The 15,371-nt window shown below is 46.8% G+C and overlaps 1 protein-coding gene across 2 annotated transcripts in view; it reads right to left on the bottom strand.

The window, feature by feature from the left end:
• LOC103746716 (inositol 1,4,5-trisphosphate receptor type 2) overlaps positions 1-15,371 on the bottom strand; it is a 214,359-nt gene continuing 198,988 nt past the window's right edge. For both annotated transcript variants that reach the window (XM_008849006.3, XM_029554025.1), the window contains exons 20-21: positions 3,467-3,628; positions 1-2,649 (exon numbers count right to left, since the gene is read on the bottom strand). In XM_008849006.3, coding sequence (XP_008847228.2) covers positions 2,563-2,649; positions 3,467-3,628 — 249 coding nt within the window. In that variant the 3' untranslated portion in view covers positions 1-2,562. The remainder of the gene's footprint in view (positions 2,650-3,466; positions 3,629-15,371) is intronic.

The raw sequence follows: 15,371 nt of genomic DNA, 5'->3' as shown, positions 1-15,371 counted from the left end.
AACTTCTTCATGAATTCAGTGTCCTGGAAAGTGCCTTTTGTTTAGCTTTTTTAAAATAATCTCTAATCATGTAGGTAAGAAAGACATTAAAATTACAGCTTAAACCAGGCGTGGTGGTGCACACCTTTGATCCCAGGACTTGGGAGGCAGAGGCGGGCAGATCTGTGTGAGATTGAGGGCAGCCTGGTCTACATAGTGAGTTCTAGGCCAACTGGGGCCACAGGGAGACCCTGTCTCAAAAACAAAATGAGCTACATTTTAAAAAAATTTTGATAAAGAGTCTCGTTATTAGGGTCTCTTTTGGATGTTTACTTAGGAGAAAAATGTGCCTCAAACAGTGGCTGGCTGCAGCTGGCTCAGTGGCTAGGAGGTTCAGTCAGTTACATACCTTATTCCCTACAGAACCAACCATTATTGAGTCAGGAAAGACCAGTTCGAACAGCCTCTAAAAGAGGCTGCTCACACCTGTGCAAGCTAATTCAGTCTTTCCACTTTTAGTTCAACATTGGGGCTCTTTTCTTCCGTGGTGACCCGGGTGGCGCCCACATGGCAACACATTTACTTACCACTTCTCTCTCCTCTTGCCAAATGTACTTTTAAAAAAGCTTTTTATTTTATGTGTATGAGTATACTGCCTGCATGCATGTTAGTGCACCCATGCCATGCAATGCCCAAGGAGGTCAGAAGAGAGTATCAGATCCCCTGGAACTGCAGTCATGGATGGTTGCTAGCCATCATGTGGGTGCTGGGAATCGAACCCAGGTCCTCTGGAAGAACAGTGTTCTTAACTGCTGAGCATGTCTCCAGCCCCGCCAAATGTACCTTTACCTGATATTGTTAACAGCAATATGGCCTTGGGTTTTAAAAGTGGCTGCCTTGGTGTGATTTTGGGGATACTAAAATATAATGTTGTGGTTATTGCTTAAAGTTCTAGTGAAGAATTAAGGGTAAGGAATGGCAAGTCTCTGACATGCCAGGTTGGGTCAAAGGTCCCTACTGCCTGTACTTGTCTCACAGTATCTGTGGATCACAGGAGTCAGAGTCATTCAAATATGGGCTTAAAAAAATACTGCCCTAGCTGAGGGCATTCCTTAATTTGGGGTGGTCCTGGTGTGTGTGTGTGAGTGTACCAATAGATTCAGTTCTAAATTCATCACTCCGGGTCCAACAGCCGGATCCCAAGTCTACATCCAAAGAGCGTGAGAAGGGCCCACTCAGGTTTCTTGAATGTCTATACAGACCCAGGATCTGACAGTTTTAGGCACCAACAGTTAAAACTGTATTGGAACACCCAAAAGCTTTAAAAGTTGTCACAGAAAACCTCACGTTGCCCTTGGTGGCTACGCCTGGAAGACTGCAATGTGTAAGGCCTTCCTCAGGGAGCGGAGTCGTGGCCACCGGCCCTCTCCACAAAGAAGTTTTTCTGCAATTTTTCTAACACTTTCACTGTATTTTGTTCTAATCTTTCAAATGTGCAGTCTCCAAAAATAATCTAACCACCAAGCTTACTTTCTCTCTCAATAAATTCTGGTCGCATGATTCAACAGAAAAGCAGTTTGGGGAAGAAATGATCTGTTTCTATTTTGAATCGCCCTTACTGTAACAGTCTTAAATATGCCACTGAAATGTTTTTTTTGTGTGTGTGTGTATTTGATATAGTTCTTAGATGTCCTGTCCCTCAGCTGTAGTAACTGAACAAAAACATTGTTTCTTAAGCACCACAAATATAAATCAAGTTGTTTTCACTCGTTTATAAAAGGCCAGGCCATCATCGTGTCTCAATATCCCTGTCACCTGTGTTTCTCGTTTATTAATATCAGTATTTTTAATAGCACATGTGCTCAACACATTATTCCCTGAGGCTTATGGTCAGTTTTCTTCTCTAGATCTTTAATGATCTTAGCCGACACATGACTTTAAACATATTCCCAGCAAGTTCTATGAAAATTTCTTTTTGTGCAGCCCCTGCATAGAACCCATATGCATTCCTGAAAACGCAGGAATGTTCCAGTTACGTTGTCAGTGTTTGAGGTGTACAGCCCCATGTCCACTGTGTTCCATCATCTCCAGTCACAGGTAGGGCTGAGAAGCATAACAGGGTTTCTTTTTAACTCTCATTTTTAATCTTTTAAATTTTTCCTTAATAAAACTTAGCTACCAAAGCTCCCTGTCTCACTGACCCGGGTGCCACAATTAAAAGAAATCAATTCCAACCAACCATAACGGAGGCTGCAGACAGCCTGTTAGGCAAGTCTGAGTCCTATGGGTTGAGCAGAGGGATCCTGCTCTCTCCTATGACTCAGGATCTCCCACCCTCGCCAGCCCACGGGTTCCTTCTGGCTGCCCTGAGAGTCTGTGCCCCGGGCTGCCTTTTCGCTTGGGTCTGCTCAAGCGTGAAAACACAGTTACAGATTGTTCTTGGAGCTAAAGGGCTCAGCATCTTGGCACTTGGTTGTTTTTAACTTTTCAACAATAGGCACTGTTCGCTCCCTCCAGCTCCGTCCTTCCTTCAGCAAAGAGGCAGGCATCCGATGAAAGGCTGGTCAGGCGTCCCCCGTGGTGTCAGTGCGGTGACATGTGATGGTTCACATGGGGTGTGTTTGATCCCAGGAAACCCAGTCTCTGCTTATTCTTTCTTTGTTCTGTCATCTGAGGAGAGAGAGAGACTGTTTATCTGGGGGAGAGAGCGACTGTGCATCTGGGGAAGAGAGAAACTGTTCATGGGGGGAGAGAGAGAGACTGTTCATCTGGGGGGAGAGAGACTTCATCTTGGAGAGAGAGACAGAGACAGAGACATCTGGGAGAGAGACCGTCCATCTAGGGAAACACACTTCAGTTCGTTTTCACAATTCTTCCCCAGTGTCATGGGCCACAAATATTTTGTGTATCTATTTCCTAAGGCTTCATATAGAATATATTTATCAAAAAAGAATTTATTTTAAAATGTGAATTTCCACAAACAAAGGGGAAAGCCCCCCTATGGTAAGGAACAGGAAGCATGGTTGTTTGAACACAGCTTGCCTATCAGTCTCCTCACAGCCGTTTTAATGGCTGCCAGGGGAACAAGTGATAGTGTTGTGCGAATGCTAACGATGTCGTGTGATAAAGGGTTCATTAGGACCCTGGAGTGGTACCTGTTAGAGAATACCTGCCTTTCCAATGATTTTATAAATCCAAAGCCTGACAGGAAATAAGATCTTCCATGAATAAATACACGGGGTCCCTGTCTTCCCGCTTCCAGAACACCCCCCCCCCGGCTTCTTTCCCTTCCCCTTGCTCTCCTTTTCTCCTTCCACAGAATGAGAACTGTGGCACAGGAACTGGGTGGGGCGTGAACCCCTGCTTGCTGAGATGCTTTTGCACAGCAGTGTGGCTTGGTTTCTTTGCTGGAGTTCATTCTCTGAGAAGGACCCCTGGCTCCCAGCGGGGCTGTCCCCCGTCCCCGTCTGCTCCCCAGCTCACTGACCTGCTCCTTCAGCTCTGCCAGCTGCCCCGACAGCTGCTTCACCAGGCTCATGGTCGATTCCAGCTTTTCCTGCAAGTTCCGAATCTCATTTTGCTCACTGTCACCTTCGTTGCTAACAAGCGACATGGCTCGCATCCGGGGAAACCAGTCTAAATTCTTCTCCTAGAAGCAAATTAATGAGCAAGGAGGAGACAGTGAGGAAGGAAGGGAGTGGAGCCCACAGCGATGACTGTAGGTGTTTGTTATCGTTGACATCACACTAGATCTCAACTGGGCACCTTGGTGCATGCCTGTAATCCTAGCACTCTGGAGGCTGAGGCAGGGGGACTGCTTTGAGTTCAAGGCTAGTGGTAGGATGTGTAACTTGCAGGAAAGTCATAAGCTTCCTTACATAAATTCCTCTAGGCAGCTGAATGGCCCAAATTGGCGCCTTGGCCTGTGATCAGGCCTTATCAACTGGTCACTTCCCTTACTGACAGAGACTGGTTACAGGCGTGGCTTAACTTGTGCTGTGCCATAGCCTGCTCTGGTGGTCTGGCCTTATCAACTGATCACTACAGAGACTGCAGAATCAACCTCAAGTACCCCCAAGGACACCTGACAGGGAGTAAATTCCTGCAGTTGTGCTTAGCACGGTCCCTATACAAAATCAGACTGTTCTGCTTCTGTTTGCTGATGTCCGTGTCTGTGGACAGCACTGGCCCTTCGCTGTGCTCTCCTGAAGAGGACGCAGTCCTTGCCTGTTGCAGGTCTGGCTCTGGTTCTTATTTCTTTGAACTCCTTCTGCTCTCTGAAATTTAACTGCTAGTCTGGCCTATACAGTGAATTTCAGGCCAGCCCACAGTACTAACCACCCCCAAACAAGCAAACAAAAACCTAAATGTCTATCAGTACAGACTCCCAAATGTACTCTCCGGCCAGAAGCAGGGAGGGGCTGGATTAGGGATCAAGTAGGTGTTACGACAATGGTCCTCATGCTCTGGGTAAGCCCTCAATGTCGACATGAGCTTCTGAGCTCCCAGAGGAGGCATTCCAGGAGCATGTTCTACACCCTGCACCCTCTGGGTACTCAGTGAGTGCTGATGAGGGATGAGGTAGGGTCTGCACGCTGGCAAGGGCAGAGCCACATGTGTGTAGATTCAGCAGAAGCTGAAGCTGTTTCTCTTTCCCCTGGCACAGGAGGGAAAAAGATGATAGAGTAGGAGGTAGTAGAAGAAAGGGTTCAGTTCCAGCCACCCACGCCGGGCTCCTTCCCACTTCCTCTGTTGAGGAAGCTCAGTGGCCTCTGGTTCTGCACAGTGAAGAGGGAGTGGGGCAGCAGGGCCTGGGGTGGCTCTGCTCCCGTTGGAAGCACTCTATTACAGTGGGGTGACTTCCCTAGGCAGCAAGTGCTGGCGCCACAGCCCCTTTGCCTAGGCAGACTCCATGTGTGTGTGTGTGTGCCCGTGTGCGTGGTGTCTCCCCTCCATTGTGGTAGATACCCAGCTGTCTTAAAAACTGTCCAATTAGCTAACATCACAGAATCACTATGCATAACAGTGTACATTTTTCAGTTTTTAGAAGTAAATTGCAGTGTCCCCACATTTTACAGATAAGGAGACTCCAACAGGTTAATCGGCCAGGTCTGAGCTGGGAGGCGGTGGCTTTGCAGCACTGACCAGACATGCCAGGGCAGCTCCATTTACCCATCTGCTTCCATCATTCTGGGGGAGTCTTGTTTACAATTCGTTCCCCTGGCAGGCAAGATCACAGAAGTGGCTAAAAGAACCTCTGTGGTGGGTTGGGGGGGCCCAAGCATGGGGTCACCAGAGTCCTCTCCTTCCCTAGGCTGTGCTCCGGGCTGCCATCCCCACCCTGATTTTACTGGCCCTCGGGATGATTTTTATTGGCACAGGTTGGGACTGACTAGGAAGTTCCCAGCCTCTGCTGTTAGAAGAACTAATGAGGGATTAAAGAGAAAACTGAGGGAAGAGTTTGCTCCAGCATTTAAACAGCTGAAGCTTATTAACATTTCAAAGGCGAACCCCAACTTCTTCTGCTTAGATTGACAGATTCATTCAGTCACTCCATCAGCACCTATTTGTCTGGTATTTAGGAATGAAAGTCAGATAAGACTGTGCACGTGCGTGCGTGCATGCATCTTGTCTGTCTGTCTGAAGGAGCTTGCAGCTTAGCATAGGACAACCCTCCACAGAGTAACCTGCTTGTGGGGTCTGTCAAAGTTCCCTGAGTTAGCCAATTAAGCAGTTTTCAAGACAGTTGGATATCTATCACACAATGAAGGGCACTCTCTCTTTCTCTCTCCCTCCCCGCCCCCAAGGAGTCAGGGTGGTAAATGAATACAAGAAAACTGTGTTGTGTGGACACCACAGGGCAGTGACACATGTGAAGCCACATTGCTTGTGATAGCATGCACAATCTGTGCAAGCCCAAGCCAGATGAAAACCCAGAATGGATGGGGAGAGGTAGGCCAGAAGTCCCAGCCCTAGCTGAGGAACCCAAGTCCTCTGCTGTGCAGCCAGTGCTCTAACTGCTGACCCATCTCTCCAGTTCCCATGTTTTTAATTTTAATTCTTATTCTCTTAAAATTTTCAGCTCGTTTATTTTTGTTTTATGCATGTGTTTTGCTTACTTGTATGTCAGTGCACCCATGCGTGCAATGGCTGCAGAGGGCAGAAGGGGGGTGTGTTGTATCCGCTTGGAACTGGAGTTATAAATAGTTGTTAGCCGCCATGTGGGTGCTGGCAACCAAACCTGGGTCCTCTGCAAGAGCAGCCAGTACTCTTAAGGGCTGAGCCATCTCTCTAGCCACTCATTCATTCTTATTCAGACATTCAAAAAAATAAAATAAAATCATGACATTTGATGAAAAGTGGACGGCCCTAGTGAGAGAGGAACGCCAGACTCAGAAAGACAAATATGGTATGTTTTCTCTCATATAAGCAGAATGTAGATTGAAATTTAGGGGGGGGGTATGAAAGAGAGAAAGAGAGAGAGAGAGAAAGGGACTCTCAGAAGGGAGGAAGTGGTATTAAAACAGAGGGTAATGGGATACATGTAACTTGTAAGTAGAGAGAGAGGTTCTTAAATTTCTTGTTGTATTTTATTTTATGTGTATGTTTTGCCTACATGCATGTAAGTGCATCTGTGTCATGCAATACCCACAGAGGCCAGAAGAGGGCATCTGATTCCTGGAACTGGATATGGACAGGTGTTAGCTGCCAGGAGGGGCTGGGATCCAAACTCAGGTCTTCTGCAAAAGCAGCCAGTGCTCTTAACCCGAGTCATCGCTCCAGTCTGAGAGGGGAATTCTTGAAGAGAGGAACTCCTTCCCCTAGCGGGGAGGGGAGGGGAAGGGACGGGAGGGAGAGGAATACAGAGTGAAATGTCATGTGTCTAGGAAAATGCTGATGAAACCCACTTCTTTGTATGATAATTTAAAATCATTAAGAGGTGATAGAGTTTCCCAGGGACTGCTGGAGCAGAAGTGTTTGGGAGCATCAGGTGACCCAGGGTGAGATGGTCTCAGGTGACAGAAATGTCCAACGTGAGGGATGGTGAAAACATCCACTTCCAGAAACTTCCAAAGGATCAGCAACAAACTGTCCTCCATAGACTATTGGTCAGCCAAAGAGAACGTAAGAGAGTCTGTGAGAGCCTGCAAGCTTTCTCTCAAGAAAGCCTGCCAGGGCCCCGGTGGGTCAGTCATGTCCCAGGCCTCCTTCTGAGGAAACAATGTGGGCTCTCTCTCGGCAGACTCTGCCAAGCTGTCCAGGTCACGGGACTCTCATTCTCCACTCAGGGTCTGCATCAGCCCCTTTGTTCTCTCGTTCTTTTGATAATTCCTGCTTGTGACTCCTATGCCTGTGCTAGGCACTGAGAAACAATGGAAATCAGAGCCCAGCCTGGGCCTCCTGCACCCCAAACCCACAGTCACGGGTGACCGAGCTAAGGACGTGCCAGGCAGAAAAGCGGCTGGTCCCCAGCCTCTCGGTGCATAAAACCCACGCTCTCTTTGCCACGGCCCTCCCTCTACTTGTATACCAACTGACCATAATCTGAAATGGAAATGGGTAATCACCCTTTTCAATGTTGAAATTTAAGAGGCCTGAGTGGAGACTTTACATCTCTCATTAAAGTGAAACAAAATATCTCATTTCAATTACTTTTTTTGTCTTCCTTTTTTAAATAAAGCCAGTCTTTAAAAAAAAAATCAGTTTTGCAATAGTTTCTTAAAATTAGTACAGAAAGTATATTCTTTTCACACAAATGAACTCAAATACAGTGGTGTCCTTCGAGTAAATGGCTCATACGCCTTTGCTATTGCTGAGCGCAGTGTGCAATAAAGAACCAGAACCCACCTTTGCTCCACTTGTTTACAGGGAAGCTGCTTTTTCTGTGGTACGCTTGCTGCCTGGTCTACACTACATGCATCTTGTGGTCATTCCATTCACGTGGTTGATAGAGTCCCAAGCTGACACTGGTTAGTCAGTATGAAATCATTTCCTGGGTTCACCAGGACTGAGGACATGTGACCACAGAGTAGCCCAAAGTCAGGGAAGTTGTGGATTAACTGCTAGACTCCTAGGCTGCAGAGTTGATCCTTTCTAATAACTCAGTGAGTAGAAATTCGGACCTTTTAGAAGTTTCTAAAATGTGCCTGACATGTCTCTGAGATGTTCCTTTAGAATCCATAATCCTCTTGGTTGTGGCTAACGTTAATAACAGGGTGTCTTTCTGAATGATTGAACGACCAACAGAAAGACTATAAACATCTTTTAGAGTCCTTGTAACACCCATTATGACCAATTAATGTTTGTAGCTGTTCAATAATACACTTGTTAGCATGTTATTAGCTAGTATATTGTTAGTGTCACTTGGAGATCATCTATGTGGTTTTCACGTTCAGTTCTTTTTTACAAAATATTTTATTCTTATTTTATGTATATGAGTGTATTGCTTGCAGGTAGGTCAGTGCATCCGTGTCATACAATGCCCACAGAGGTCAGAAGAGGGCATTGGATCCCCTGGAACTGCAGTTACAGATGGTTGTTAGCCACCAGGTGGGTGCTAGAATTTGAACCCAGGTCCTCTGCAAGAGCAGCCAGTGCTTAACCACTGAGCAATCTCTCCAGACCCCACATTCGGTTCTTATGAGTGATATCTGATTCATGGGACAGAGACAATATGATACGATGCAAGACTAACCCAAGGGAGGACACCTGAGTTCTGACTTTACTGTAGCCCAAAACCATCTGTGGCATGGGACGGATAGGTGTCTGAATCTGAGTCCCAGATTCATCTGTAAAACCAGAATGTCTCCCTACGTGGTGTCCACACCTTTTCCAGTCATTTTGCGAGCCATGAATACAAGGAAAGTTTTAAAATTCCAATGGCTGCAGTCAGCTTTGAGCACAATGAGCAAGCACACAAAGCTGACCGTTAGGCAACCTTGTAATGCACATCCCAAGCCTAGTAGCACATGTGCAGGTCCAGCCCTTAAGCAGAATGCTTAGCCTCCTGGAGGTCTCACAGCACAGGGGTAGGTGTCCTGCACTCACTCCACTACTGGTCATGGAGGGAAGACTCTTGTGTTCCCAGTTCTCTTGATTCTGAATTGACCTGAGACTTGAGGAAATATAAACATCAGACTTCTCCACATCGGAATGAGACTAAGAAGCAATGAGACCGATTTTGGTAAGCTAAGCATTGACATTCTCTTAGGACTTTTTCTTAAAGCTAATAGCACTCCCTAAATGCTTGCTTGTAGGTAAGCTGTCATTCTACACCCACAGCAACCAATCCCATTTACCCGCTGCCTCCTGAGTGTCAGACATTTTAGTTATGTTATGACCAGTACCCACAATTCCATGGAGTTGGGACTGCTATGATCTCATTTCACAGCCTGTAACACTGAGGCCAGGAGATTACTTACTTGCCCAAGGTGAGGGGCTAAGCCAGGCTTTGGCTCAACTCTGCCCAACTGGAACCCTTTCATCTCTGCCTTCCCTGGAATACTTTCCATGCTGAACAGGGACGACAAAGCTTAGGTACTGGGAGGCAGAGGCACCTTGAATGTGGGTTGCACATTCAAGGCCTGCCTCAGTTCCAGAGTGAGCTCAAAGCCAACCTGGGCAACTTAGTGAGACGCTGTCTCAAAACAGAAATACTGAAGGGGCTGGAGAGATGGCTCAGTGACTAAGAGCACCGGCTGCTATTGCAGAGGACCTGGGTTCAATTCTCAGCACCCACGTGGTAACTCCAGTTCCAGGGGAATCTGACGCCCTCTTCTGACCTCCTTGGACATTGCACAACATAGGTACACTTATGTAGGTGCAGGCAATACACTTATACACATAAAATAATAAATATTTTAATAAAATAAAAAGGGCTGGGGAGGTAGCTCAGCAGTAACGTGCTTACCTGGTATGCATGAGGCCCTAGATCCAGCCCCCAGCATCAAAAATGTTGCCAGAGAAAACAAGCACTGCCGCAGAGACGATCACGGCCGCAGTCTCCTGGGTTGGTTTACCAGAGATATGCTAAAGGTGTTTTGTTGACAAATCATAACCACAAGCCATGTGAGCGGCACCCCACAGACCACGTGCAGGTGAGGAGGGGAACAGATGAGTGTCGTATGCTCACTGCAGCCTGGCAGAGAGCTTTTCAAACATTGCTAATGAAATGCAACACTCAGAGTGGACCCTGTACTGCAGCGTCGGCTAAGTATTCAATAATCCCCCATCCCCCCTGCCCGGCCCCCATCCCTGCTTCCAGACGCTCAGGCTGTGCTTAGCTGGGCTCCCAGAACACCATTCTCTTGGTTGATTATATGTTTATATTACATTTTCCATTCTAAAATTTATTTGCAGAGCCTTGTAGACTGGAGAGAAAAATATACCATGGTTACCATGGTTGCCAGGAAAGTGACAGTCAGTTGCATGGGTCCACAGGACACATGGTTCTGAATGTGGTGACCCAGCACCTGCAGGTGACACCAGCAGTTGTTCCAGGCAGCAGGAAACAGTGAGGTGATGCCAAGTGGGATGATGGGAGAAGCTTCAAGAGATGAAGCCAAGGTCTGGACTTCCGTGGACAAGTGAAGCAGACAGGAGGTGTGGCACCCTGCGGTTCCAGGCGGCCCTCTGAAGAGCCTTGGCTGAGTCTGGCTAAGTATGCCCAGTCAGAGGAGACACAGGTTTGGGGGAACAGGAATCATGGCATGAGCCTCAGAACAGATTCACACAGACACAATGTGGGAGCCGCCACTGAATGCGAAGTGGGCTCTGCGTTTCTAGTTTCAGTGCAGTTTAACAAAGAAATCCCCATGTTTAAGCTGAGACCACTCACGGTTCATGCACCTTACACATTTGTCCATTTTTGACACATTTCACTGATAATTCGACTTTATGGGAGATCAGCCTAGTAGGAGAGTTTTAACACAGATACACAAGTGATTTCTACACGCAAAACACCTCCCGTATCTCCCCATCACTTTTTTTCATGTACTCTTTCTTTCTTTCTTTTTTAAATGGCGCTTTTTGCTACTATAACATTTCCCCCATCTGAAGAGGTAACCCTAAAATCTTTTAGGGATTAGATAAGCGCTCCCAAATACTTTTGACATTTTTGGCCTTTGGAACAGAGGATGTTGCTAAGAGAGCACGGCCACTTTCTAAACGCAACTCTCTGTCATCTTGCTTCTGTTTCTCCAAATGTCCCCCCCTGTTCCAGCCTCTCCCAGGTCTACCTTCTGAAGCTAGGAAGCTGTTATATAATAAATGATTTAATTGGTCTTTGTTTCTGATTCCTAGAATAGCCTTAAGCTTTTAGAATTTCCTAAGTGATAGAAGTGACTTTGCTATTCATGAGCCCCAGGATTATACCTGGGTTTAGGGTAATAAGCTGACTCAAGGTGGTTCCTAGAACAACCAAGCACACATGATCCCAGAATTGGGATTCTGAGGCAGCCCAACCTCTGGGCCAAAGACTAAGTTTAATCCCATGGCCAGTGATTCAACCAGGTCTGTGTACTGAAATCCCAGTACAACTTCTTGACCCCGAGGTTCCTGCCCACAAGGAGGGTAAGATGTGAGAAAGACGGCTGTGCCCTCCATACTCCACCCTGGTGTCTCTGTGTGGTCGCCTCTCCCTATTTGTAAGCCTTACAATACAAAAGTAACACTCAGTATAGTGAGTTGTAAGTCCTTCGAGTGGTTATAGCAAATTTGCAAACTTGATGGGCTGGTAGTAGGCCCCACACTTAGAGCAAAGCCTTTTAGAAATGTAGGTACCTTGGGTCCCCCAAAGACTAGCTGGAGTCTGGTGTCTGGTTGAGGATCCCATCCTCAGACTTGTGAGATCTGCGCTCACTATTGGTGGTTGTGCCGAAGGGAACTGCAGTACACAGCCGGTGAAAAAGACCACCTGGTGTTTGAGCAGTTGTGAGTTCATCACCTCGGTCTGCCCCAGCTGAAGACACGCAGGATGCGCGTGGGAGAAACGGTAAAGATATGGAAGGGCGGGCTCTTCGGGCGACTGAGCTAGCCAGGCACTTCCTTTGCTCTTGGTTGTTGTTCTGAGACCTAAAGGTAGCGATCAAATGGACTGGGATACTGCAGAGCCTCGGAGGACGGACTCACCAGGCAGCTGTGCTGTGCATGGAAGTTCAGGCGTGATCATACAAGGCGGATTTATCCAGCGTGTGCACTCTTCCCTGAGCCCGGACCAGGAAAAGAATGCTGTCGGACTGTGGTCTCACAGAAGGTCTCTCCTATCCCTTACCTGCTCTGCCTGAGGAGTGCTGCGGTTTCACACCCGCGGGCTGCCACGCCTTTGTGGGCTAAACTACTTACTCTTGTTACTTCTTCCCATGTCCCTGTCAGCACTGGAGTCTCCACATCACCAAAGATTGATGGTATCGGTATTCCTCAGAAATAAAGCTCAACACACACACAATACACAGATACACACACCTACATGTATGTACACACACAAACATACATGCATACATACACATACACACATATATACTGCCAATACACACACATGAACACATACATACATCACATACACATTCACATGCAAGCTTTGGCACATGCACACACAGTTGTACACATGAAGACACACACACACATACATACATATACATACACATACACATATACTGCCAATACACACATGAACACATACATATACATACACATACACATATACTGCCAATACACACACATGAACACATACATATACATACACATACACATATACTGCCAATACACACATGAACACATACATATACTGCCAATACACACACATGAACACATACATACATACATATACACACATACAAATAAACAACACACACATATACTCACAATACACACAGGCATGCATATACACCCATATATACATGCACACAGAAACAGACACACACACACAGGAGTAAAATTTACTAGCTTACAACCCAGGCTCCTTACAACTCAGGCCCCTTGGCCCCCCCTCCCGTTCTGGCCCTCTCCCCTCTCCCATGTGTGTTCCAGCCTCCATCTTCTCCCTCACTACCTCCACAGGTGTCCTACTGGTCCCCCCCCCAGCGCATTCCCATCAGGCTTTGCTCCTCTGATCCCTAGATCTCTGTAGCTCCCGCCCTCCCTCCTCAGAGGTAACCCCAGCAGCTCAGCAGCTCTGCTCCTCTCCACTTGCTCTGTTTCCTCTAAGTTCAATTCCTACCACTATGAGAAAGGAGGAGGAGGAGAAGAAATGGAGGATGAGGAGGAGGAAAACGAGGAGGAGGAAAGCAAAATGCTATTCAATAAAAACAGCTCAAACTTGAGCAAACTGCTCCTGGACTGGCTTTTTTTCCTGGGCTGGGGATAGAGCCGAGGTGGCTCTGCCAGCGTCTCCAAGGGTCCAGATAGAGGAGTATTCAGGTAGAAGTTAAACAGACTTATCCGGTGTTGGGCATGCCTATGCCCCATGTTAACACTAACCAAGGTGAACCCCATAGAGGACCCTCCGTGTGTGGGGACTAAGAAGTGGACTGAGACAAAAGGCACTGTGCCTCCCAGCTTCCCGGCCTCCCCTCTCAAGAAGTGTGTGATCAGAGATAATGCTCTACTTTTCTGGAAGTGGGGAAATAACACCCAGCTGTCAGGACTCCTATCAGGGTTTAAAAACATGCAAGGGAGGAGCCAGCAATGAGCTCTCCCCTACCCTGTCCGGGAAAGAGAGCTGTGTTCACAATCTGCTTTCGGTGGGAGGAGAGGCGGACGGGGCTGGGGCAGGCAGCGTGGGTGTGTCATGTGGTACCATATGGTTAGGGCAAAATACACAGAGTGGGAGGTGTCACCTGCCTCCTGGGAGTCTGACATCCCTGAAGTTAACACATTTTCAGAGAACAGGAGTCACCCCGGCGTGCGCGCTTCGATTTCCCCATACCACTTGCAACCTGGGACTTTTCAGAGGGCTCTCCTCCCCCTCTGCCCCACCCTCCTTGCTAACTCTGGTGATGAGGAGCTCACTCATTCTTTCCGTGCCCCCTACATACCAAGACAAGGCTACCATGGGTGTACGGGTTCTATTTTTGGCTCCATTCTTTGCAAGGGTGGTCTGTGGTTGGGCTTCCTAAGGGAGGCAAGGTGCCCACCGAGTCAGACTTGACCCATTTGTGTACAGAGGCTGTTGCTTTGGAAGGAAGCCTGGAGGCTTTTGTTCCAGGGCACACACACACACTGAATCCTGTACTTCCTCCTTTGTTGTTCAAACTACCCAGAGGGGCCTCAGAGAGTCCTTTGCAGACATCAAGTTCATCTCTTCCCCCACCCCTCTCAAGGCTTGCTGTCTAGACGGCAGCTTTTAGTTCTGTGTCCCCAGGCTCTAGTCACATTGTGAATTGCTCTAAAGAAGCCTGGACCTGGACCCAAGTTTGGCTTTGCTCTAACTTTGCCCTTGGACATTAGATTCTAGACACCTGCACTTTGGCGCAGTTTGTGACTTTGTATGCAGCCAGTAATGCATGCCTACTTCAGATCTAACGAGGCTCTGTAGTGACTGCTTTAGTGGCCTAATAAATAGGATTTATTAGGATTTAAAATTTATTACTGGAATAGAAAATGGATATAGTCTTGCCAGTGTTAGTAGTCAAGACTTCTAAGGCCCTGTGGAACCCAAACTTACGTTTAGCTCTTCAGTCGCTGTTGTCTTACATCTGAGTCTCACCAGACAGACACTAACATGCTCTGGGCTTCATTCCATCACTAAGATTTTACTAGAATTTGGCCACACTATAGGTATCCTTAAAAAGACTTGTAATTACCACTTCAACATTTAACATATACCTTTTTTTCTTTCAATTGAGGTGCTTACTTGTCATAGACAATGTCACTAATAAACCTCACATTTACTTATGTGGGAAGTGTGGTTGGGAACTCTGTTATCTGCTGGAATTGTGGCAACATGCATGCATCAATGTGAACTAGCGATGGTCTGGTCCTTCATTATAACTTACGTGGTTTTTAACACACAACATGATTTCTCCTCTTTTTTGTTCTTCAGAGTAACTTTTGTTCATGACCCTCCATGTCCCACTGCCTCACAACTCATTTTGAATTTGTCTAATGATATAGTAAAGACTTGATGAAATAACTATATATGTAACTTGTAATAATACAGATGGTATGCAATTATTAATTAGCTCAGGAATTAAGGCAACCTAATTACTGTACCCTACGATATAGCTGTGTTTAGGTCAGCACAGCATGAAAATGGATTTAAAATTGATCTATTTTTATTTTAGAAATACCTTCCTTCTTTTCTTTCTCATCCCTTTATGTTCTGGGGCTCAAACCCAAGGCCTCATGCATACCGAGCAAGTTCTACTACAGCATTTACTACGTGATGCCACATT

The sequence above is a fragment of the Nannospalax galili genome, unplaced genomic scaffold (assembly GCF_000622305.1).
Source record: "Nannospalax galili isolate Female #2095 unplaced genomic scaffold, S.galili_v1.0 scaffold103, whole genome shotgun sequence".
NCBI classification, from domain to species: domain Eukaryota; kingdom Metazoa; phylum Chordata; class Mammalia; order Rodentia; family Spalacidae; genus Nannospalax; species Nannospalax galili.
Note: the sequence above shows the minus strand (reverse complement) of the source record. Positions and strands in the feature narration are given on the sequence as shown.